This window comes from Bombina bombina, chromosome 6, assembly GCF_027579735.1.
Source record: "Bombina bombina isolate aBomBom1 chromosome 6, aBomBom1.pri, whole genome shotgun sequence".
Classification (NCBI taxonomy): domain Eukaryota; kingdom Metazoa; phylum Chordata; class Amphibia; order Anura; family Bombinatoridae; genus Bombina; species Bombina bombina.
This window is the reverse complement of record NC_069504.1, coordinates 3,592,884-3,620,173: the sequence shown is the minus strand read 5'-3', so window position 1 is coordinate 3,620,173 and position 27,290 is coordinate 3,592,884. Positions and strand designations below refer to the sequence as shown.

At 46.8% G+C, this 27,290-nt stretch overlaps 1 protein-coding gene across 1 annotated transcript in view; it reads left to right on the top strand.

Annotated features, from left to right (window-relative positions):
• The window catches only part of LOC128662504 (hematopoietic lineage cell-specific protein-like), a 783,082-nt gene that overhangs the window by 404,618 nt on the left and 351,174 nt on the right, over nt 1-27,290 (top strand). The window contains 1 exon segment of the mRNA XM_053716283.1: nt 7,544-7,654. Within this exon segment, the coding sequence (XP_053572258.1) occupies nt 7,544-7,654 (111 nt within the window).

The following is a 27,290-nucleotide window of genomic DNA, read 5'->3' as shown; positions in this document are numbered from 1 at the left end:
AGCACACACGCTCTCTCTAGCTCTCATCATATCACCACAGCACACACGCTCTCTAGCTCTCATCATATCACCACAGCACACACGCTCTCTCTAGCTCTCATCATATCCCCACAGCACACAAGCTCTCTCTAGCTCTCATCATATCACCACAGCACACACGCTCTCTCTAGCTCTCATCATATCACCACATCACACACGCTCTCTCTAGCTCTCATCATATCACCACAGCACACACGCTCTCTCTAGCTCTCATTATATCACCACAGCACACACGCTCTCTCTAGCTCTCATCATATCACCACAGCACACAAGCTCTCTCTAGCTCTCATCATATCACCACAGCACACACGCTCTCTCTAGCTCTCATCATATCACCACAGCACACACGCTCTCTCTAGCTCTCATCATATCACCACAGCACACACGCTCTCTAGCTCTCATCATATCACCACAGCACACAAGCTCTCTCTAGCTCTCATCATATCACCACAGCACACAAGCTCTCTCTAGCTCTCATCATATCACCACAGCACACACGCTCTCTCTAGCTCTCATCATATCACCACAGCACACAAGCTCTCTCTAGCTCTCATCATATCACCACAGCACACAAGCTCTCTTGCTCTCATCATATCACCACAGCACACAAGCTCTCTCTAGCTCTCATCATATCACCACAGCACACAAGCTCTCCCTAGCTCTCATCATATCACCACAGCACACACGCTCTCTCTAGCTCTCATCATATCACCACAGCACACAAGCTCTCCCTAGCTCTCATCATATCACCACAGCACACACGCTCTCTCTAGCTCTCATCATATCACCACAGCACACACGCTCTCTCTAGCTCTCATCATATCACCACAGCACACACGCTCTCTCTAGCTCACATCATATCACCACAGCACACACGCTTTCTCTAGCTCTCATCATATCACCACAGCACACACGCTCTCTCTAGCTCTCATTATATCACCACATCACACACACTCTCTCTAGCTCTCATCATATCACCACAGCACACACGCTCTCTCTAGCTCTCATCATATCACCACAGCACACACGCTCTCTCTAGCTCTCATCATATCACCACAGCACACACGCTCTCTCTAGCTCTCATCATATCACCACAGCACACAAGCTCTCTCTAGCTCTCATCATATCACCACAGCACACACGCTCTCTCTAGCTCTCATTATATCACTACAGCACACAAGCTCTCTCTATCTCTCATCATATCACCACAGCACACAAGCTCTCTCTATCTCTCATCATATCACCACAGCACACACGCTCTCTAGCTCTCATCATATCACCACAGCACACACGCTCTCTAGCTCTCATCATATCACCACAGCACACAAGCTCTCTAGCTCTCATTATATCACCACAGCACACACGCTCTCTCTAGCTCTCATCATATCACCACAGCACACACGCTCTCTCTAGCTCTCATCATATCACCACAGCACACACGCTCTCTCTAGCTCTCATCATATCACCACAGCACACAAGCTCTCTATAGCTCTCATCATATCACCACAGCACACACGCTCTCTAGCTCTCATCATATCACCACAGCACACACGCTCTCTCTAGCTCTCATCATATCACCACAGCTCAACACGCTCTCTCTAGCTCTCATCATATCACCACAGCAAACTCACGCCTCCCCTCCTATAGCTCTCATCATATCACCCACAGCAACACACGCTCTCTATAGCTCTCATCATATCACCACAGCACACCACGCTCTCTCTAGCTCCTCATCATATCACCACAGCACACACGCTCTCTCTCTAGATCTCATATATCACCACAGCACACACGCTCTCTCTAGCTCTCATCATATCACCACAGCACACACGCTCTCTCTAGCTCCTTCTTCATATCTACCACAGCACAACAAGCTCTCTCTAGCTCTATCTATCACCCACAGCACACACGCTCTCTCTAGCCTCTCATCATATCACCCACAGCACACACCGCTCTCCCTAGCCTCTCATCATATCCTCCCACAGCACATACAGCTCTCTAGCTCTCATCATATCACAACAGCACACACGCTCTCCTCTAGCTCTCTTCAATCATCACTCACAGCACACACGCTCTCTCTAGCTCTCATCATATCACCACAGCACACACGCTCTCTCTAGCTCTCATTATATCACCACAGCACACACGCTCTCTAGCTCTCATCATATCACCACAGCACACACGCTCTCTAGCTCTCATCATATCACCACAGCACACACGCTCTCTCTAGCTCTCATCATATCACCACAGCACACAAGCTCTCTCTAGCTCTCATCATATCACCACAGCACACACGCTCTCTCTAGCTCTCATCATATCACCACAGCACACACGCTCTCTCTAGCTCTCATCATATCACCACAGCACACAAGCTCTCCCTAGCTCTCATCATATCACCACAGCACACACGCTCTCTCTAGCTCTCATCATATCACCACAGCACACACGCTCTCTCTAGCTCTCATCATATCACCATAGCACACACGCTCTCTAGCTCTCATCATATCACCACAGCACACACGCTCTCTCTAGCTCTCATCATATCACCACAGCACACACGCTCTCTCTAGCTCTCATCATATCACCACAGCACACAAGCTCTCTCTAGCTCTCATATATCACCACAGCACACACGCTCTCTCTAGCTCTCATCATATCACCACAGCACACACGCTCTCTCTAGCTCTCATCATATCACCACAGCACACACGCTCTCTCTAGCTCTCATCATATCACCACAGCACACAAGCTCTCTCTAGCTCTCATATATCACCAACAGCACACACGCTCTCTCTAGCTCTCATCATATCACCACAGCACACAAGCTCTCTCTAGCTCTCATCATATCACCACAGCACACACGCTCTCTAGCTCTCATCATATCACCCACAGCACACACGCTCTCTAGCTCTCATCATATCACCACAGCACACACGCTCTCTCTAGCTATCATCATATCACCACAGCACACACGCTCTCTAGCTCTCATCATATCACCACAGCACACAAGCTCTCTCTAGCTCTCATCATATCACCACAGCACACAAGCTCTCTCTAGCTCTCATCATATCACCACAGTCACACACGCTCTCTCTAGCTCTCATCATCACCACCTCAGCACACAGAGAACACAAAACGCTCTCTCTTAGCTCTCTCAGCCCTCTCACTAGCTCCATCATATCACCACAGCACACAAGCTCTCTATAGCTTCTCATCATATCACCACAGCACCACACGCTCTCTAGCTCTCATCATATCACCAACAGCACACAAGCCTCTCTCTAGCTCTCATCATATCACCACAGCACACACACAGCTCTCTCTAGCTCTCATCATATCACCACAGCACACACCCTCTCTCTAGCTCTCATCATATCACCACAAGCACACACGCTCTTCTCTAGCTCTCATCATATCACCACAGCACACACGCTCTCTAGCTCTCATCATAGCGACCACCAGCACACAAGCTCTTCTCTAGCTCTCAATCATATCACACAGCACACAACGCTCTCTAGCTCTCATCATATCACCACAGCACACAACGCTCTCTCTAGCTCTCATCATATCACCACAGCACACAAGCTCTCTCTAGCTCTCATCATATCACCACAGCACACAAGCTCTCTCTAGCTCTCATCATATCACCACAGCACACACGCTCTCTCTAGCTCTCATCATATCACCACAGCACACACGCTCTCTCTAGCTCTCATCATATCACCACAGCACACACGCTCTCCCTAGCTCTCATCATATCACCACAGCACACACGCTCTCTAGCTCTCATCATATCACCACAGCACACACGCTCTCTCTAGCTCTCATTATATCACCACAGCACACACGCTCTCTAGCTCTCATCATATCACCACAGCACACACGCTCTCTAGCTCTCATCATATCACCACAGCACACACGCTCTCTCTAGCTCTCATCATATCACCACAGCACACAAGCTCTCTCTAGCTCTCATCATATCACCACAGCACACACGCTCTCTCTAGCTCTCATCATATCACCACAGCACACACGCTCTCTCTAGCTCTCATCATATCACCACAGCACACAAGCTCTCCCTAGCTCTCATCATATCACCACAGCACACACGCTCTCTCTAGCTCTCATCATATCACCACAAGCACACACGCTCTCTCTAGCTCTCATCATATCACCACAAGCACACACGCTCTCTCCTAGCTCTCATCATATCACCACAGCACACAAGCTCTCTCTAGCTCTCATTATATCACCACAGCACACACGCTCTCTCTAGCTCTCATCATGATCACCACAGCACCTCAAGCTCTCTCTACAGCTCTCATCATATCACCACAGCACACACGCTCCCTAGCCCATATCACCCCACACGCTCTCTCTAGCTCTCATCAATATCACCACAGCACACAAGCTCTCCTAGCTCTCAATCTATCACCACTAGCACACAAGCCTCTCTCTAGCTCTCATCATATCACCACAGCACACAAGCTCTCTAGCTCTCATCAATCACCACAGCACACACAGCTCTCTCTAGCTCACTCATCATAATCACCACAGCACACACGCTCTCCTCTAGCTCTCATCATATCACCACAGCACACACGCTCTCTCTAGCTCACACATATCACCTACAGCACACTAGCTCTCTCCTAGCTTTCATCATATCACCACAGCACACACGCTGCTCTCTAGCTCTCATCATATCACCACATCCACACACTCTCTCTAGCTCTCATCATATCACCACAGCACACACGCTTCTAGCTCTCATCATATCACCACAGCACACACGCTCTCTCTAGCTCTCATCATATCACCACAGCACACACGCTCTCTCTAGCTCTCATCATATCACCACAGCACACACGCTCTCTAGCTCTCATCATATCACCACAGCACACACGCTCTCTCTAGCTCTCATCATATCACCACAGCACACAAGCTCTCTCTAGCTCTCATCATATCACCACAGCACACACGCTCTCTCTAGCTCTCATCATATCACCACAGCACACACGCTCTCTCTAGCTCTCATCATATCACCACAGCACACACGCTCTCTCTAGCTCTCATCATATCACCACAGCACACACGCTCTCTAGCTCTCATCATATCACCACAGCACACACGCTCTCTCTAGCTCTCATCATATCACCACAGCACACACGCTCTCTCTAGCTCTCATCATATCACCACAGCACACACGCTCTCTCTAGCTCTCATCATATCACCACAGCACACAAGCTCTCTCTAGCTCTCATCATATCACCACAGCACACACGCTCTCTCTAGCTCTCATCATATCACCACAGCACACACGCTCTCTCTAGCTCTCATCATATCACCACAGCACACACGCTCTCTAGCTCTCATCATATCACCACAGCACACACGCTCTCTCTAGCTCTCATCATATCACCACAGCACACACGCTCTCTCTAGCTCTCATCATATCACCACAGCACACACGCTCTCTCTAGCTCTCATCATATCACCACAGCACACACGCTCTCTCTAGCTCTCATCATATCACCACAGCACACACGCTCTCTCTAGCTCTCATCATATCACCACAGCACACACGCTCTCTCTAGCTCTCATCATATCACCACAGCACACACGCTCTCTCTATCTCTCATCATATCACAACAGCACACACGCTCTCTCTAGCTCTCATCATATCACCACAGCACACACGCTCTCTCTAGCTCTCATCATATCACCACAGCACACACGCTCTCTCTAGCTCTCATCATATCACCACAGCACACACGCTCTCTAGCTCTCATCATATCACCACAGCACACACGCTCTCTCTAGCTCTCATTAATATCACCACAGCACACACGCTCTCTCTAGCTCTCATCATATCACCACAGCACACAAGCTCTCTCTAGCTCTCATCATATCACCACAGCACACACGCTCTCTCTAGCTCTCATCATATCACCACAGCACACAAGCTCTCTCTAGCTCTCATCATATCACCACAGCACACACGCTCTCTCTAGCTCTCATCATATCACCACAGCACACACGCTCTCTCTAGCTCTCATCATATCACCACAGCACACACGCTCTCTCTAGCTCTCATCATATCACCACAGCACACACGCTCTCTCTAGCTCACATCATATCACCACAGCACACACGCTCTCTCTAGCTCTCATTATATCACCACAGCACACAAGCTCTCTCTAGCTCTCATCATATCACCACAGCACACACGGTCTCTAGCTCTCATCATATCACCACAGCACACACGCTCTCTCTAGCTCTCATCATATCACCACAGCACACACGCTCTCTAGCTCTCATCATATCACCACAGCACACACGCTCTCTCTAGCTCTCATCATATCACCACAGCACACACGCTCTCTCTAGCTCTCATCATATCACCACAGCACACACGCTCTCTCTAGCTCTCATCATATCACCACAGCACACAAGCTCTCTCTAGCTTTCATCATATCACCACAGCATACACGCTCTCTCTAGCTCTCATCATATCACCACAGCACACACGCTCTCTAGCTCTCATCATATCACCACAGCACACACGCTCTCTCTAGCTCTCATCATATCACCACAGCACACACGCTCTCTCTAGCTCTCATCATATCACCACAGCACACACGCTCTCTCTAGCTCTCATCATATCACCACAGCACACACGCTCTCTCTAGCTCTCATCATATCACCACAGCACACACGCTCTATAGCTCTCATCATATCACCACAGCACACACGCTCTCTAGCTCTTATCATATCACCACAGCACACACGCTCTCTCTAGCTCTCATCATATCACCACAGCACACACGCTCTCTCTAGCTCTCATCATATCACCACAGCACACACGCTCTCTAGCTCTCATCAGATCACCACAGCACACACGCTCTCTCTAGCTCTCATCATATCACCACAGCACACAAGCTCTCTAGCTCTCATCATATCACCACAGCACACACGCTCTCTAGCTCTCATCATATCACCACAGCACACAAGCTCTCTCTAGCTCTCATCATATCACCGCAGCACACACGCTCTCTCTAGCTCTCATCATATCACCACAGCACACACGCTCTCTCTAGCTCTCATCATATCACCACAGCACACACGCTCTCTCTCTAGCTCTCATCATATCACCACAGCACACACGCTCTCTCTAGCTCTCATCATATCACCACAGCACACACGCTCTCTCTCTAGCTCTCATCATATCACCACAGCACACACGCTCTCTAGCTCTCATCATATCACCACAGCATACAAGCTCTCTCTAGCTCTCATCATATCACCACAGCACACACGCTCTCTCTAGCTCTCATCATATCACCACAGCACACAAAATGATTCTGCATATGTGATATATAAAGTGGCTGATACCCTATAACATCTCATGACTAAGTTTTTTCCCCTTTACTAAACTTTATTTACATCTCTATCGCATCTTTGCTCTCATTTCCAAAATGTTTTTTGCTTGTTTTTTTTTTTACAGATTATTCTCAAGGATTTGGAGGTAAATTTGGTGTGCAGAAGGATCGCCAAGATAAATCTGCTCACAGCTGGAATCATAAAGAGGAAATTCATCCTCATCAATCACAAACTGGTAACCCCTTACCCTAAACAATCTCCAATATATACAATCTTATCCAATTATATAACCAATCACAAATGCATATAACACGTCAGAGCATACTTCACTAATCACAAACTAAGCTAAAACTAAATCCTCCCTTAAAAAGAACACATATATATCAATACATTTAAAAACAAAAAACAAACTCATCCTATCACACATAGTCATCATATCCTCTCTAACCTATCACACATATGCATCATATCCTCTCCAACCTATCACACATATGCATCATATCCTCTCTAACCTATCGCACATATGCATCATATCCTCTCTAACCTATCATACATATGCATCATATCCTCTCTAACCTATCACACATATGCATCATATCCTCTCTAACCTATCACACATATGCATCATATCCTCTCTAACCTATCACACATATGCATCATATCCTCTCTAACCTATCACACATATGCATCATATCCTCTCTAACCTATCGCACATATGCATCATATCCTCTCTAACCTATCACACATATGCATCATATCCTCTCTAACCTATCACACATATGCATCATATCCTCTCTAACCTATCATACATATGCATCATATCCTCTCTAACCTATCACACATATGCATCATATCCTCTCTAACCTATCACACATATGCATCATATCCTCTCTAACCTATCACACATATGCATCATATCCTCTCCAACCTATCACACATATGCATCATATCCTCTCTAACCTATCACACATATGCATCATATCCTCTCTAACCTATCACACATATGCATCATATCCTCTCTAACCTATCACACATATGCATCATATCCTCTCTAACCTATCACACATATGCATCATATCCTCTCCAACCTATCACAAATATGCATCATATCCTCTCTAACCTATCACACATATGCATCATATCCTCTCTAACCTATCACACATATGCATCATATCCTCTCTAACCTATCACACATATGCATCATATCCTCTCCAACCTATCACACATATGCATCATATCCTCTCCAACCTATCACACATATGCATCATATCCTCTCCAACCTATCTCACATATGCATCATATCCTCTCCAACCTATCACACATATGCATCATATCCTCTCTAACCTATCACACATATGCATCATATCCTCTCTAACCTATCACACATATGCATCATATCCTCTCTAACCTATCACACATATGCATCATATCCTCTCTAACCTATCACACATATGCATCATATCCTCTCTAACCTATCACACATATGCATCATATCCTCTCTAACCTATCACACATATGCATCATATCCTCTCTAACCTATCACACATATGCATCATATCCTCTCCAACCTATCACACATATGCATCAAATCCTCTCCAACCTATCACACATATGCATCATATCCTCTCTAACCTATCACACATATGCATCATATCCTCTCCAACCTATCACACATATGCATCATATCCTCTCTAACCTATCACACATATGCATCATATCCTCTCCAACCTATCACACATATGCATCATATCCTCTCCAACCTATCACACATATGCATCATATCCTCTCCAACCTATCACACATATGCATCATATCCTCTCTAACCTATCACACATATGCATCATATCCTCTCTAACCAATCACACATATGCATCATATCCTCTCCAACCTATCACACATATGCATCATATCCTCTCTAACCTATCACACATATGCATCATATCCTCTCCAACCTATCACACATATGCATCATATCCTCTCTAACCTATCACACATATGCATCATATCCTCTCCAACCTATCACACATATGCATCTGTTACGGTACCAACAGTGTACCAAGGGTTAATACCAGATGAACAATGTCCTGCATAGGGAATCAGCAATTCACAACCCAGCCAGTTTCAGGTTTAAAACAGAATGTCTACTTTATTTGAAGGCAGCACACAGATTTATACACCCTGGGTTCAGGTTACAAAGGGCATTGGTTTAACAGTAAAGCAAACATATGAACAATGCATCAAACCTCTAACAATTGTCTATTCACAGGTAAAACAGATTAACATATTAAGTTAATTAACTAGGGAAGAAAGTTTACTCAGACAATCTGATGTTGGGCAGTCTAGTTAACATAATCACACAAGGACACAATCAGTTTACCCAGACAGACTCCTGAGACACAATCAGATCTGAAACATACATAGAATACATCTTATTACAGAATATAGGAACAGTTCTTATTAGCTATAAAGTCTTTTATGCCCACTTGCTTTATAGAGTCACAATTGCTCCCAAAAGGTGCACTCACACCCTGTACCCATCCTGTATTTATGGATACAGGGTGACATAGACATAAGACAGAGTTATGAAAGTACATGGGGTGTCCAGCATATAAAATTCCATATTTCCATGCAGTCTCTGGGTATCCTTAAGCCCATGTACCTCCAGCCCAAAGAATGTTCCATAACAGGCCCTCCAATGTACAGTGGCGAGATTGGTTTCGTCACATCTCTCCCCTTTTCCAAACAGACTAACAGGGTATCTGACCTCCTGCCGGTCAGTGCCCTGGTTAGTCCAGCAACCCACCCATAAAACACAATTAGTAGTACAGCCCACCCACAATAAATGGTTACTACACCTGAGTACGGGGAAAACTTGTCCATGTCCAGGTGCCTCACCACAGCTGTGTGGGGGACTGGTACGCTGAATTGGTGGGTTGCGAGGTGGGCAGAGACCAGCTGTACTCTGCCCGGGTGCCAGCACTACCATGGAAGTAGCCTGGTGGGAGCCTGGTTGCTGGAGGGGAAGACCGACTGTCTCCCCTTCGGATACATAGCTGTGCTGCTGGAGGGGGAGACCAATCGTCTCCCCTTTGGCTAAACAGCCGTGTTGCTGGGGGACAGGACCATCAAACTCCTCTCCCTCTGGTTTGTCATGCTCGGCTGTCCAGGGTATATAATGTGCCATATACCACCAGAGCGCCTGGTAGGCATGTCAGTTTGCTGGGACAATCCATCTGTATTCCCGTTATGAGAGAGAATTCCTGTCCATACAAACAAGGGTTCAAATTCCTCAGTGCCCAGACCAGGGCCAAACAGTCCTTCAAAATCCCATCAGCTTCTTTACGAGTTTTCTGTACCTGCTCTTTATAGGTATCCACAATCCCTTCATACTGACATAGGGTGCCCTTGAGTTGCTGCACCTCACTATGAGCCAGCGTCAGCTTCTCCTCCAGTGTCACTAAGTTTGTCTTTAATGTTTCATGTTCCACTCTCAAGCTGGTGTTTTCTGCAGTCTGTCGGTGCAGCTTGTCTAGCAGAGATTCCTGTTCTAAACGTGCTTTTTCCTCTGCGCTCCTCTTCTCCTTCATCAGCGCATTGTAACGGGACCTCCACATATCAATAGCGGATAGAGATTTACTGAGCTCAGCGTCCTGGGGCTTAGCAGCAGGTGGGTCAGTCTCTGCTGCACGGATCTGGGCACGGGTAGTCACAGAGTTAACATCAGCGGGACCCATAGGAGCGTAGGCAGAAACAAGGGGGGCCAAGTCATTTCCAAGAAGAACATCAGCAGGTAAGTCCTTCTTGACCCCCACATTCACAGGTCTAGCGCCCACTCCCCAATCCAAATGTACCCTGGCAACAGGTAGGCTGAACACATCGCCCCTGCTACCCTCACAGCCACAGTGTCTCCAGTGTACTGTTTCTCAGACACCAAGTTCTTTTGAAGCAAGGTCATGGTAGCACCAGTATCCCGTAGACCACTGACCTTCTTCCCATTCACTTTAACCAGTTGCCGGTTATTCCGGTGGGCAGCTTGCACAAGGTCTGCCTCATGTAGGATGCTCCAGCATTCTTGCGCCTCTACGTAGCGGGCCGCAGGCTGAGGATTACGTGGGATTCCGCCGGCGGGTCTTCTCCAGGACTGCGCTTGGTTCGCTGCGTTTAGGGGACACTCTGGTCTTTTGTGCCCTAGTTGCTTACATCTAAAGCACCGAATAGGTTGTGAGTAGCACCGCAAATTGAACAGGGCTCTCTGAGGGTAGTTCGTGGCCGGAGGCCGTGTGGTATAGCGGTGCGCCGGGGTTTGGTAACTGGCAGCTGCTGGGGTGACTGGGGGTCTGTACTCCACTCTAGCAGGGGGCTTAGTGGTAGCAGTGTCCAGTTTGCGGGCATCCTGTTACGGTTACCCTTAGTCTCGCTGAGAGATGGACCGCTTAGTAGCCTGGATCCCTATTGCTAAAGAGGGGAGAAGCTGCTTTCCATAGTATTCTATATGAGTCTCGCAAATATAGAATAATCTCCCTTAGCTGCAGTACCGCTAGGATACCCTTCTGCCCACAAAAACGAGTCAACGCTGCGATTGAGGGTCAAACAAGAACTCAGGACTGGGATGCCCAGCCTGCTTTTTATTAAGGTTACATGCACACAGGGCACTCCCAGGGGGAGAGGGGGGGAAGCACAAAATCCCCCATCACACATTTAGATAGAGAGCACTGTCCTTTGACAGGCCACAATAGGATTACAGTACTTAAGATAACAAGTTTACAAGTTCATCTTATCAATTAGCAGTCTGGCTCCAGAGGTGATTAGACAATAGTTTCTAAAAGCTGAAAAAAAAGAGTTAACTCTTTATGAAATGATACTTGTTACGGTTTTCTTGGAGCCCTTCTTAGGCGCTGGCTTGCTGGTTCAGGCATTGCTGCTGGGAAATAAGCTCTTCACAACAAAATAACTAATGCTTCTGTAACAGTGCTCCCTTTCTGTGGAACACTCTGGCAGACACGGTCTGACCCCTTTTCGGGGCAGACTAAGGCTGTCCAGACCGCTGATTATGCGGGGCTGAGGTCGGTTTGTCTGGACAACCCGTCGGCGTTGCCATTCTGTTTCCCAGGTCTGTAAGTAATGGTGAAATTGAAGGGTTGCAACGATAAGCTCCAACGTAATAGCCTGCCGTTATCTCCAGAGACCCGGTTCAGCCACACCAACGGGTTATGGTCGGTGACCAGAGTGAACTCCTGGCCATATAAATAGGGAGTCAATTTCTTTAATGCCCACACCAAAGCCAAACACTCCTTTTCGACCGCTGCATAGCTGACTTCGCGGGGCAGGAGCTTCCGGCTGATGTAGGCAACTGGATGCTCCCCTCCATCTTCGCCTACTTGGCTGAGGACGGCTCCCAGCCCGAACATGGAAGCATCTGTATGGACGATAAAACGTTTGTTAAGGGCTGGGGCCGCCAAGACAGGAGCGTTAATTAGAGCATTTTTGAGAGCCTGGAAAGCCGTTTCACAGTGGGGAGACCACAGGACCTGTCGAGGTAAGTTCTTCTTGGTCAAGTCAGTCAGGGGTTTGGCAAGTGTGCTGTAGTCTGGTACGAACCGTCTATAGTACCCTGCCGTGCCCAGGAAGGCTAGGACCTGAGTCTTAGTGATGGGGGTGGGCCAATTGGCGACAGCTTCTATTTTGGCCGGCTCTGGTCGCTGCTTTCCACACCCCACCCGGTGACCCAGGTACTGTACCTCGGCCATCCCAAAGTGGCATTTTTCTGGCTTCAGAGTCAGGCCAGCAGCCCGGATCTGATCCAGAACCATTCCCACATGAGCTAAGTGGTCCTCCCAGGACTCACTGTGGATCGCTATGTCGTCCAGGTAGGCGCAAGCAAAACTCTGGAAGCCATCCAGGAGCCTATCCACCAAGCGCTGGAATGTAGCTGGGGCATTCTTCATCCCAAACGGCATTACCCTAAACTGATATAAGCCGAATGGGGTGACGAATGCCGACTTGGGGATAGCCTCCGGGGCCAGGGGAATCTGCCAGTAACCTTTGCAGAGGTCAATAGTGGTCAGGTAATTTCCCCTGGCTATACGATCGAGTAGCTCGTCTACCCTGGGCATAGGGTAAGCGTCCGTCACGGTATTTTCATTGAGCCTCCGATAGTCTACGCAGAACCGGGTGGTCCCATCTTTCTTGGGCACCAAGACAACTGGGGAGGCCCAGGGACTATCGGAGGGCTCAATTACCCTGAGCTGGAGCATCTCATCGATCTCCTTCTTCATTCCTGTCCTAACTGCTTCGGGGATTCGGTACGGAGCCTGGCGCAAGGGAGCTTGTCCCGGAGTATCTACCTGGTGGGTGGTTAAAGTAGTGTACCCTGGCTTCGGGGAGAAGGTGAGGTGTTTAGACTGGAGGAGTTGGTTGAGCTGCTCCCTTTCAGTGGGGCTAAGTCGGTCCCCTATCTGAACCTGCGCCACTATACCTGTGGGGAGGCTCTTTTCTAATAGGTCTGGAATGGGTAAACTGTCGGGGTCTTCCTGAGGGGAACAACATACGGCCGTCACGTTCTCTGGCCGCTCAAAATATTCCTTGAGCATGTTTACATGGAATGTCTTTCTAAGATTGTTGTCGTGGCAGCTAGCTATCACATAAGTGGTGTCTCCCCTTTTCTCTACGATCTGGTAGGGACCCTGCCAGGACGCCTGCAATTTGTCTGTCTTCACCGGCTTAAGTACTAACACCTTTTGTCCTATGGTGAAGATTCTCTTTCGGGCCCCCCGATCGTACCATACTTTCTGTCTTCTCTGGGCCAACTGGAGATTAGCCCGCACGGATTTGGCTAATTGCTCCATTCGGTCCCTGAGTTCCAGCACGTATGGCACAATGGGGACACCGTCAGCCTCCATCTCTCCCTCCCAGTGCTCCCGGATCAGGTTTAGGGGTCCCCGTACCTTTCTTCCGTAGAGCAACTCGAAGGGAGAGAACCCTGTCGTTTCCTGGGGCACCTCCCGATAAGCAAATAGGAGGTGCGGCAGGAAGCGTTCCCAGTCTCGGTATTCCTGAGTGAACGTCTTGAGCATTTGCTTGAGGGTCCCATTGAACCTCTCACACAGCCCGTTCGTCTGGGGGTGGTATGGGGAGCTCAGGAGGGACTTAATTTTGCAAACCTGCCAGAGTTGTTGGGTCAATTCAGCCGTAAATTGGGTGCCTCGGTCGGATAGGATTTCTTTTGGAAATCCTACCCGGGAGAACACCTGTACTAGTGCATTCGCTACCGTATCCGCTTGTATGTTGGATAGGGCGACAGCCTCTGGGTACCTGGTAGCGTAGTCCACTACGGTAAGAATGTATCGCTTACCGGAGGGACTAGGGGTAGCCAGTGGTCCCACTAGGTCAATAGCAACCCGGCTGAAGGGTTCCTCTACAATGGGCATATTTACTAGCTGGGCTTTAGGGTGATCGCCTCGCCTTCCTACTCGTTGACACACATCGCAAGTGTTACAGTAAGTTCTAACGTCAGCGTGCACCCCTGGCCAAAAGAACGTGTGAGTAATGCGGTGTAGGGTACGGGTAACGGCTAGGTGGCCTGCTAAGGGGATGTCGTGGCCTATTTTGAGGATTTCTTGACGGTATTTGTGGGGCACTACCAGCTGTCGCCTACGCTGTCCCCTTTTCTCTGTCCAGCGGTATAGTTTCCCTTTTTCCCATAAGAATGTTTCGTTATCTGCCCCGCCCCCTCCGGTCTCTGCTCGTTCCCGGTACTTTTGTAAGGTCGGGTCAGTCTTAGACTCTGCCTCGAAAGCATCTGGGGTGTCCCAGGGTATGGGGCCTAACCTGTCAGGCAAGGTCGGGGTAGGTCTTACCTGTGTCTCCCGCACTGGTGAGAGCTCTCGCTCCGTCCGGGCTTGGGCCCGTGTAGTCACTGGGTCCGCCTCGTTGTTGCATACTGGAGCATAGGCAGAAGTCATGGGGCCCAAATCGTTGCCCAGTAGTACTTCGGCAGGTAAATTATCCATTAGGCCCACGTACACAGCCCCCTTTCCCGCTCCCCAATCAAGATGCACTTTAGCTGTTGGAATTTTGTACACATCCCCCCCCGCCACTCTAACGGCCACAGTCTGTCCGGATCGCTTGTGCTCTGGCACCAAATGACTCTGTACCAGCGTGATAGTAGCCCCTGTGTCTCGCAATCCCTCGGTAGATCGCCCCTCGAGCCATACCCTCTGCCGATGGTGCTGGCGGTTATCTGAGGCAGCATATACAGGGTCTGCCTCGTGAAGCGGCCCCACATATCCCTCCATAGGGGCCTCTTGGTTAACACAGAGGGCCCGGGCCGGACGATAGGACCCAGAGGGGTAATTGTAATTCCTGGGTGTCTGGTGCGTATTAAGGGGGCAGCTAGCCATGAAATGCCCTGGTTGCTTGCATCGGTGGCAAGTCGGTCTGGGACGCTCAGAGCTGTTATTGGGTGGTCCTGAGTGTCGGACGGGCCTTGTGGGCACCGGGGCTCGGAATTCAGTACGAGGGGGTGCACGGTAAACCTCTCTGGGTTCGACCCGTGCTGGAGCTCGGTAGTTCATGGGTTCGTGAAGACGGGAGTCATAATGTTCATCGGCCAATTTGGCTGCTTCTTCTAAGGTAGAAGGCCGCCTGTCTCGCAGCCATTCCTTCCCTTGCTGTTCCATGCCATTATAAAAATGTTCTAAGAGAAACAATTGTAAAATTTCCTCCCCAGTCACCGCTTTACTTCCGCTCAGCCAGTGATTTGCCGCTCTCCGCATTCGGTGCGCCCATTCCATATGGGTATCGTTAGGCTTCTTTTCCGTGCCCCGAAACTGTCGGCGATACGTGTCCGGAGTTACAGCGTACCGTCGCAACAGTGTCTCCTTAACTAGCTCATACTGTGTCACTTCCTCAGCACCCAGAGTACGAAAGGCTTCCAGGGCTCGCCCGGATAGTTTCCCAGACAATATCGTGGGCCACTCTCTGTTGGGAATCTGGTGCAGGGCACATTGCCTTTCGAAGTCCGCCAAATATTCATCAATCCCTGTCTCGCTCTCTAGGAAGGGTCGAAATGCCGCATAGGGTATCTTGGGCCTCCCAGCATTTTCGACAGGGATGATTACCTGCGGGGCTTCAGCATTGCGGTGTGCATTCGCTAGGTTGAGTTCGTGGGCTCGAGTCTCTCGTATATCCTCGTCCGCCTCTGCCATCAACTGCTGTACCAATTCCATGGAGGGGTTCGGCCCGTATAATGAGAGCCTTTCCCGAACAATCCTGGTTTTTTCGTCACTAATCGTGGTTGGTGTTTCCGCCATTGTGAAGCTCTGATCCAGTTCGGTCAATTCTGCGATCAGCTCTCTCCTCGGCCGGTTGCTGGCGTACCCCCCTCTGCTTTCAAGTAAATCCTTTTGGGTTGTACGCTTCAATTTTTCGTAAGCGCTCTCCATCCGTTCTGTACCTCTCCTAGGAAATCCAGGAAAATCCCGCCGCTGCCGCCAAATGTTACGGTTACCCTTAGTCTCGCTGAGAGATGGACCGCTTAGTAGCCTGGATCCCTATTGCTAAAGAGGGGAGAAGCTGCTTTCCATAGTATTCTATATGAGTCTCGCAAATATAGAATAATCTCCCTTAGCTGCAGTACCGCTAGGATACCCTTCTGCCCACAAAAACGAGTCAACGCTGCGATTGAGGGTCAAACAAGAACTCAGGACTGGGATGCCCAGCCTGCTTTTTATTAAGGTTACATGCACACAGGGCACTCCCAGGGGGAGAGGGGGGGAAGCACAAAATCCCCCATCACACATTTAGATAGAGAGCACTGTCCTTTGACAGGCCACAATAGGATTACAGTACTTAAGATAACAAGTTTACAAGTTCATCTTATCAATTAGCAGTCTGGCTCCAGAGGTGATTAGACAATAGTTTCTAAAAGCTGAAAAAAAAGAGTTAACTCTTTATGAAATGATACTTGTTACGGTTTTCTTGGAGCCCTTCTTAGGCGCTGGCTTGCTGGTTCAGGCATTGCTGCTGGGAAATAAGCTCTTCACAACAAAATAACTAATGCTTCTGTAACACATCCGTATACTCATCTGCCAAGCGAGCCGCTTCCTGCAGGGTGGAGGGTTTACGGTCCCGAACCCACTCTCGAACTCCTGCGGGTAACTTGTCGAAGCAATGTTCCAACAGGAATAGCTGCAGCACCTCTTCCCCAGATATGGCTTGGCACCCCGCTATCCAGTGAGCTGCTGTGCGGTGCACCTTACATGCCCACTCAAGGTAGGAATCTCCAGCTAATTTAACAGTGTCTCTGAACCGCCTCCGGTATGCCTCCGGTGTAACCGCATACCTGGAGAGCAGAGCCTCTTTTACAGTATTATAATCCCTGACTTCCTCATCTGGAATGGCCCAAAAAGCCTCTCTGGCCCGGCCGGATAATTTTCCAGATAATATCGTGACCCAGTCCTCTGCGGGTACCTTGTGTAGTGCACATTGCCTCTCAAAATCCGCAAGGTACCCATCAATCTCTCCTTCTGTTTCCAGGAAGTTTTTAAAAGCTGCAAAATTTACTTTTCTCTTTTCCATCTTAGTCAGTATTGTAATAATCCCCCTCTTCCTGAGGTTACTGGCTTGTGTAGTTGCTCTTCTGGGCGATAAGGTTCATTCCGTCGCTGCCACCAATGTTACGGTACCAACTGTGTACCAAGGGTTAATACCAGATGAACAATGTCCTGCATAGGGAATCAGCAATTCACAACCCAGCCAGTTTCAGGTTTAAAACAGAATGTCTCCTTTATTTGAAGGCAGCACACAGATTTATACACCCTGGGTTCAGGTTACAAAGGGCATTGGTTTAACAGTAAAGCAAACATATGAACAATGCATCAAACCTCTAACAATTGTCTATTCACAGGTAAAACAGATTAACATATTAAGTTAATTAACTAGGGAAGAACGTTTACTCAGACAATCTGATGTTGGGCAGTCTAGTTAACATAATCACACAAGGACACAATCAGATCTGAAACATACATAGAATACATCTTATTACAGAATATAGGAACAGTTCTTATTAGCTATAAAGTCTTTTATGCCCACTTGCTTTATAGAGTCACAATTGCTCCCAAAAGGTGCACTCACACCCTGTACCCATCCTGTATTTATGGATACAGGGTGACATAGACATAAGACAGAGTTATGAAAGTACATGGGGTGTCCAGCATATAAAATTCCATATTTCCATGCAGTCTCTGGGTATCCTTAAGCCCATGTACCTCCAGCCCAAAGAATGTTCCATAACAGGCCCTCCAATGTACAGTGGCGAGATTGGTTTCGTCACAGCATCATATCCTCTCCAACCTATCACACATATGCATCATATCCTCTCTAACCAATCACACATATGCATCATATCCTCTCTAACCTATCACACATATGCATCATATCCTCTCCAACCTATCACACATATGCATCATATCCTCTCCAACCTATCACACATATGCATCATATCCTCTCTAACCAATCATACATATGCATCATATCCTCTCCAACCTATCACACATATGCATCATATCCTCTCTAACCTATCACACATATGCATCATATCCTCTCTAACCTATCACACATATGCATCATATCCTCTCCAACCTATCACACATATGCATCATATCCTCTCTAACCTATCACACATATGCATCATATCCTCTCCAACCTATCACACATATGCATCATATCCTCTCTAACCTATCACACATATGCATCATATCCTCTACAACCTATCACACATAGTCATCAAATCCTCTCTAACCTATCACACATATGCATCATATCCTCTCTAACCTATCACACATATGCATCATATCCTCTCCAACCTATCACACATATGCATCATATCCTCTCTAACCAATCATACATATGCATCATATCCTCTCCAACCTATCACACATATGCATCATATCCTCTCTAACCTATCACACATATGCATCATATCCTCTCTAACCTATCACACATATGCATCATATCCTCTCCAACCTATCACACATATGCATCATATCCTCTCCAACCTATCACACATATGCATCATATCCTCTCCAACCTATCACACATATGCATCATATCCTCTCTAACCTATCACACATATGCATCATATCCTCTACAACCTATCACACATAGTCATCAAATCCTCTCTAACCTATCACACATATGCATCATATCCTCTCTAACCTATCACACATATGCATCATATCCTCTCCAACCTATCACACATATGCATCATATCCTCTCCAACCTATCACACATATGAATCATATCCTCTCTAACCAATCACACATATGCATCATATCCTCTCTAACCTATCACACATATGCATCATATCCTCTCCAACCTATCACACATATGCATCATATCCTCTCTAACCTATCACACATATGCATCATATCCTCTCTAACCTATCACAAATATGCATCATATCCTCTCTAACCTATCACACATATGCATCATATCCTCTCCAACCTATCACACATATGCATCATATCCTCTCCAACCTATCACACATATGCATCATATCCTCTCTAACCTATCACACATAGTCATCAAATCCTCTCCAACCTATCACACATATGCATCATATCCTCTCCAACCTATCACACATATGCATCATATCCTCTCTAACCAATCACACATATGCATCATATCCTCTCTAACCTATCACACATATGCATCATATCCTCTCCAACCTATCACACATATGCATCATATCCTCTCCAACCTATCACACATATGCATCATATCCTCTCTAACCAATCACACATATGCATCATATCCTCTCCAACCTATCACACATATGCATCATATCCTCTCTAACCAATCACACATATGCATCATATCCTCTCTAACCAATCACACATATGCATCATATCCTCTCTAACCTATCACACATATGCATCATATCTTCTCTAACCTATCACACATATGCATCATATCCTCTCTAACCAATCACACATATGCATCATATCCTCTCTAACCTATCACACATATGCATCATATCCTCTCCAACCTATCACACATATGCATCATATCCTCTCCAACCTATCACACATATGCATCATATCCTCTCCAACCTATCACACATATGCATCATATCCTCTCTAACCAATCACACATATGCATCATATCCTCTCTAACCTATCACACATATGCATCATATCCTCTCTAACCAATCACACATATGCATCATATCCTCTCTAACCTATCACACATATGCATCATATCCTCTCTAACCTATCACACATATGCATCATATCCTCTCCAACCTATCACACATATGCATCATATCCTCTCCAACCTATCACACATATGCATCATATGCTCTCCAACCTATCACACATATGCATCATATCCTCTCTAACCAATCACACATATGCATCATATCCTCTCTAACCTATCACACATATGCATCATATCCTCTCTAACCTATCACACATATGCATCATATCCTCTCTAACCTATCACACATATGCATCATATCCTCTCTAACCAATCATACATATGCATCATATCCTCTCTAACCTATCACACATATGCATCATATCCTCTTCAACCTATCACACATATGCATCATATCCTCTCCAACCTATCACACATATGCATCATATCCTCTCCAACCTATCACACATATGCATCATATCCTCTCCAACCTATCTCACATATGCATCATATCCTCTCCAACCTATCATACATATGCATCATATCCTCTCCAACCTATCACACATATGCATCATATCCTCTCTAACCTATCGCACATATGCATCATATCCTCTCCAACCTATCACACATATGCATCATATCCTCTCCAACCTATCATACATATGCATCATATCCTCTCCAACCTATCACACATATGCATCATATCCTCTCTAACCTATCATACATATGCATCATATCCTCTCCAACCTATCACACATATGCATCATATCCTCTCTAACCTATCACACATATGCATCATATCCTCTCCAACCTATCACACATATGCATCATATCCTCTCTAACCAATCACACATATGCATCATATCCTCTCCAACCTATCACACATATGCATCATATCCTCTCTAACCAATCACACATATGCATCATATCCTCTCTAACCTATCACACATATGCGTCATATCTCCTACAACCTATCACACACATGCATCATATCCTCTCAAACCTATCACACATATGCATCATATCCTCTCCAACCTATCACACATATGCATCATATCCTCTCCAACCTATCCCACATATGCATCATATCCTCTCCAACCTATCACACATATGCATCATATCCTCTCCAACCTATCACACATATGCATCATATCCTCTCCAACCTATCTCACATATGCATCATATCCTCTCTAACCTATCACACATATGCATCATATCCTCTCTAACCTATCACACATATGCATCATATCCTCTCTAACCTATCACACATATGCATCATATCCTCTCTAACCTATCGCACATATGCATCATATCCTCTCTAACCTATCACACATATGCATCATATCCTCTCCAACCTATCACACATATGCATCATATCCTCTCCAACCTATCTCACATATGCATCATATCCTCTCTAACCTATCACACATATGCATCATATCCTCTCTAACCTATCACACATATGCATCATATCCTCTCTAACCTATCGCACATATGCATCATATCCTCTCTAACCTATCATACATATGCATCATATCCTCTCCAACCTATCACACATATGCATCATATCCTCTCCAACCTATCACACATATGCATCATATCCTCTCCAACCTATCACACATATGCATCATATCCTCTCTAACCAATCACACATATGCATCATATCCTCTCTAACCAATCACACATATGCATCATATCCTCTCCAACCTATCACACATATGCATCATATCCTCTCCAACCTATCACACATATGCATCATATCCTCTCTAACCTATCACACATATGCATCATATCCTGTCCAACCTATCACACATATGCATCATTGTTACGGTTGCCTCCAGGCTGGCTGGAAGTTGGACCGTAGAAAAGGATGCTCCTAGCGCTCACCAAAGGAGCAGCAGCACCGTGGACACTATATAACTGCTGCGTAGCCACCATAAGTAATGCAGACTCTATGAACCACCGCTGCTGGGCTGGTATCTCGCCGTCTGCTCTGCGCCCTGGACCTATGACCAGGCTCCAGTAGGTGAACCTCTTCCTTCTGTAGCAATCCCTGTAGCTAAGGGAGTATGAAGAGCATAGCAATCCCTGTAGTGATTATAAGCTGTCCCCTACAAACATGAGTCAAAGCTGCAAGTTAGAGGGTCAAAAATAGGTCTGATGTGCTGGAGCACACAGCCTGCTTTTATTGAGGTTACATGCAAACAGGACACTCTCAGGGGGAGGCATAAAATCCCCCATCACACATTTGATATTAGATAGAGACACTCCCTTTGACAGGCCACAACATTTACTTCAGCAGATAACATTACACACAATAAAACAATGCAGTCCACCTTATCAATACTAGTCTGATTAGACAATGGGAAAGTTGATCACTAAACCTAATTAGAGCTAATCCCAGCAGACTTGTATTTAGAATAGGTTTCTTGAAGCTGAACAAAATTTAACTCTTAATGGCACACAATGAAACTGAACCAAGTGGGAGAAAGCCAGGGACAAGTCATTTCACAGGTCTGGGGACATAGTCTTAAAGGGGCATTGTTCATTAAAGTCACAATATGTCCCCAGATGGTTCTTAAAGGGCCACACACACCCAACAAAAGTCAATATGTCCTCAGGGGCACAATCTTCCAGGGGCCATAGTCATGTGGAAGGAGGCTGGCAAATAGGCTTCTCCAAAATCCAGGGAAGCAGGGCAATTTTTCATTTAAAGGGCCAGTTACAAACAGCAGTTTGTAACATATCTCCCCTTTTGGAGGGAGACTAACCAGGCACCTGACCTTCTGCCGGTCAGTGCCCAAGTTAGTCTCGCAACCCACCCACAAATAATCGCTAGCAGCAAAGTAGCCCCCCCACAATACGTAGTACTGGCCTGTAAGTTCCAGGTTGCAGGATGAAAGTGCAGCATCCTCGGCCTTCCTGGCGCAGCTGGGCAAATAGCTGATGGTACTTGTGGGGCAGAGGCCAGCGGCACTCTGCCCTGGTGCCAGCGCTTCTGCTGGGGTGAGGGGTTTGCAGGCCAGTCCTGTAACAAGGGGGTCTGTAGGGCAGAGGCCAGCAGCGCTCTGTTCTGATGCCAGCTCTTCTGCTGGGGGAATTGGGGCATAGTCCTGCCCGGTGGCAAAGGGAACGTGGGGGTCAGTGGGGGTTAACATCTCCACTGTTAACCCTGGGCCCAAGTTAGGAGTTAGCTGGGGAGGGGGAGATTGGCTTACCTCCTCCTCCTGATACTCCGGTGGCCGTTGGGAAGGGAGGTCGATGCTCTCCGCTTCCTGTGGAACATGCTGCGGCTGGGGAGAGAGACCGGTTGTCTCCTCTCCCTGGAAGGCACACTCCGGCTGGGGAGGGAGGTCGATGCTCTCCCCTCCCTGTAGCTGGGTCTGTCGCTGGGGATCTGGGCCGCCTGCCCAGCATCCCTGTAGGGCCGGTAGAGAGACTGCGGTCCCATCTCCACCTGCCTGCTGGGGGTCCTCCCAGGACCAGTCTATGAGGCCTGCTGCCTCTGGTATCTCTGGCTGGGGAAGGGGACTGGTTGTCTCTTCCCTCTGCACGGTATACTGCCGCTGGGGAGGGAGGTCGCTGCTCTCCTCTCCCTGTGGAACATGCTGCGGCTGGGGAGAGAGACCAGGTGTCCATACCCTCAAACTCCACAGTTGGCGCTCAAAGGCTCGTGCTGCTTCGTTCTCAGTAGCCAATTCCCGGATGAGGCGACTGACTACCTCCTGCGCAGGGTCTGGACCATATCGGACTAGCCGCCTCTTTACCTCTGGAACGAAATCCGCGCCCTCATAGCGACGGATCAGGTTGAGGTGCTCTTCACAGGGTTCTGACCAGTATCTTGTCAGCTCCATGCTGCTGTAGGTAGGGACGCTGTGCAGTGGCTAGCGTTGCCCTCAATAACTTTCCTACGATACCAGTGCTGTTGTGGTGCTGCTCCTTGCGCTAGGACGCCAATCCCACCGCTGCCGCCAAATGTTACGGTTGCCTCCAGGCTGGCTGGAAGTTGGACCGTAGAAAAGGATGCTCCTAGCGCTCACCAAAGGAGCAGCAGCACCGTGGACACTATAACTGCTGCGTAGCCACCATAAGTAATGCAGACTCTATGAACCACCGCTGCTGGGCTGGTATCTCGCCGTCTGCTCTGCGCCCTGGACCTATGACCAGGCTCCAGTAGGTGAACCTCTTCCTTCTGTAGCAATCCCTGTAGCTAAGGGAGTATGAAGAGCATAGCAATCCCTGTAGTGATTATAAGCTGTCCCCTACAAACATGAGTCAAAGCTGCAAGTTAGAGGGTCAAAAATAGGTCTGATGTGCTGGAGCACACAGCCTGCTTTTATTGAGGTTACATGCAAACAGGACACTCTCAGGGGGAGGCATAAAATCCCCCATCACACATTTGATATTAGATAGAGACACTCCCTTTGACAGGCCACAACATTTACTTCAGCAGATAACATTACACACAATAAAACAATGCAGTCCACCTTATCAATACTAGTCTGATTAGACAATGGGAAAGTTGATCACTAAACCTAATTAGAGCTAATCCCAGCAGACTTGTATTTAGAATAGGTTTCTTGAAGCTGAACAAAATTTAACTCTTAATGGCACACAATGAAACTGAACCAAGTGGGAGAAAGCCAGGGACAAGTCATTTCACAGGTCTGGGGACATAGTCTTAAAGGGGCATTGTTCATTAAAGTCACAATATGTCCCCAGATGGTTCTTAAAGGGCCACACACACCCAACAAAAGTCAATATGTCCTCAGGGGCACAATCTTCCAGGGGCCATAGTCATGTGGAAGGAGGCTGGCAAATAGGCTTCTCCAAAATCCAGGGAAGCAGGGCAATTTTTCATTTAAAGGGCCAGTTACAAACAGCAGTTTGTAACAATCATATCCTCTCTAACCTATCACACATATGCATCATATCCTCTCTAACCAATCACACATATGCATCATATCCTCTCCAACCTATCACACATATGCATCATATCCTCTCTAACCAATCACACATATGCATCATATCCTCTCCAACCTATCACACATATGCATCATATCCTCTCCAACCTATCACACATATGCATCATATCCTCTCTAACCTATCATACATATGCATCATATCCTCTCCAACCTATCACACATATGCATCATATCCTCTCCAACCTATCACACATATGCATCATATCCTCTCTAACCTTTCACACATATGCATCATATCCTCTCTAACCTATCACACATATGCATCATATCCTCTCTAACCAATCACACATATGCATCATATCCTCTCCAACCTATCACACATATGCATCATATCCTCTCTAACCTATCGCACATATGCATCATATCCTCTCTAACCTATCACACATATGCATCATATCCTCTCCAACCTATCACACATATGCATCATATCCTCTCCAACCTATCACAAATATGCATCATATCCTCTCTAACCTATCACACATATGCATCATATCCTCTCCAACCTATCACACATATGCATCAAATCCTCTCCAACCTATCACACATATGCATCATATCCTCTCTAACCTATCACACATATGCATCATATCCTCTCTAACCTATCACACATATGCATCATATCCTCTCCAACCTATCACACATATGCATCATATCCTCTCTAACCTATCACACATATGCATCATATCCTCTCCAACCTATCACACATATGCATCATATCCTCTCCAACCTATCACACATATGCATCATATCCTCTCCAACCTATCACACATATGCATCATATCCTCTCTAACCTATCACACATATGCATCATATCCTCTCTAACCTATCACACATATGCATCATATCCTCTCCAACCTATCACACATATGCATCATATCCTCTCTAACCAATCACACATATGCATCATATCCTCTCCAACCTATCACACATATGCATCATATCCTCTCCAACCTATCACACATATGCATCATATCCTCTCTAACCAATCACACATATGCATCATATCCTCTCCAACCTATCACACATATGCATCATAGCCTCTCTAACCAATCACACATATGCATCATATCCTCTCCAACCTATCACACATATGCATCATATCCTCTCCAACCTATCACACATATGCATCATATCCTCTCTAACCAATCACACATATGCATCATATCCTCTCCAACCTATCACACATATGCATCATATCCTCTCTAACCAATCACACATATGCATCATATCCTCTCCAACCTATCACACATATGCATCATATCCTCTCTAACCAATCACACATATGCATCATATCCTCTCCAACCAATCACACATATGCATCATATCCTCTCCAACCTATCACACATATGCATCATATCCTCTCTAACCAATCACACATATGCATCATATCCTCTCTAACCTATCACACATATGCATCATATCCTCTCTAACCTATCACACATATGCATCATATCCTCTCTAACCTATCACACATATGTATAATATCCTCTCTAACCTATCACACATATGCATCATATCCTCTCTAACCTATCACACATATGCATCATATCCTCTCTAACCTATCACACATATGTATAATATCCTCTCTAACCTATCACACATATGCATCATATCCTCTCTAACCAATCATACATATGCATCATATCCTCTCTAACCTATCACACATATGCATCATATCCTCTCTAACCA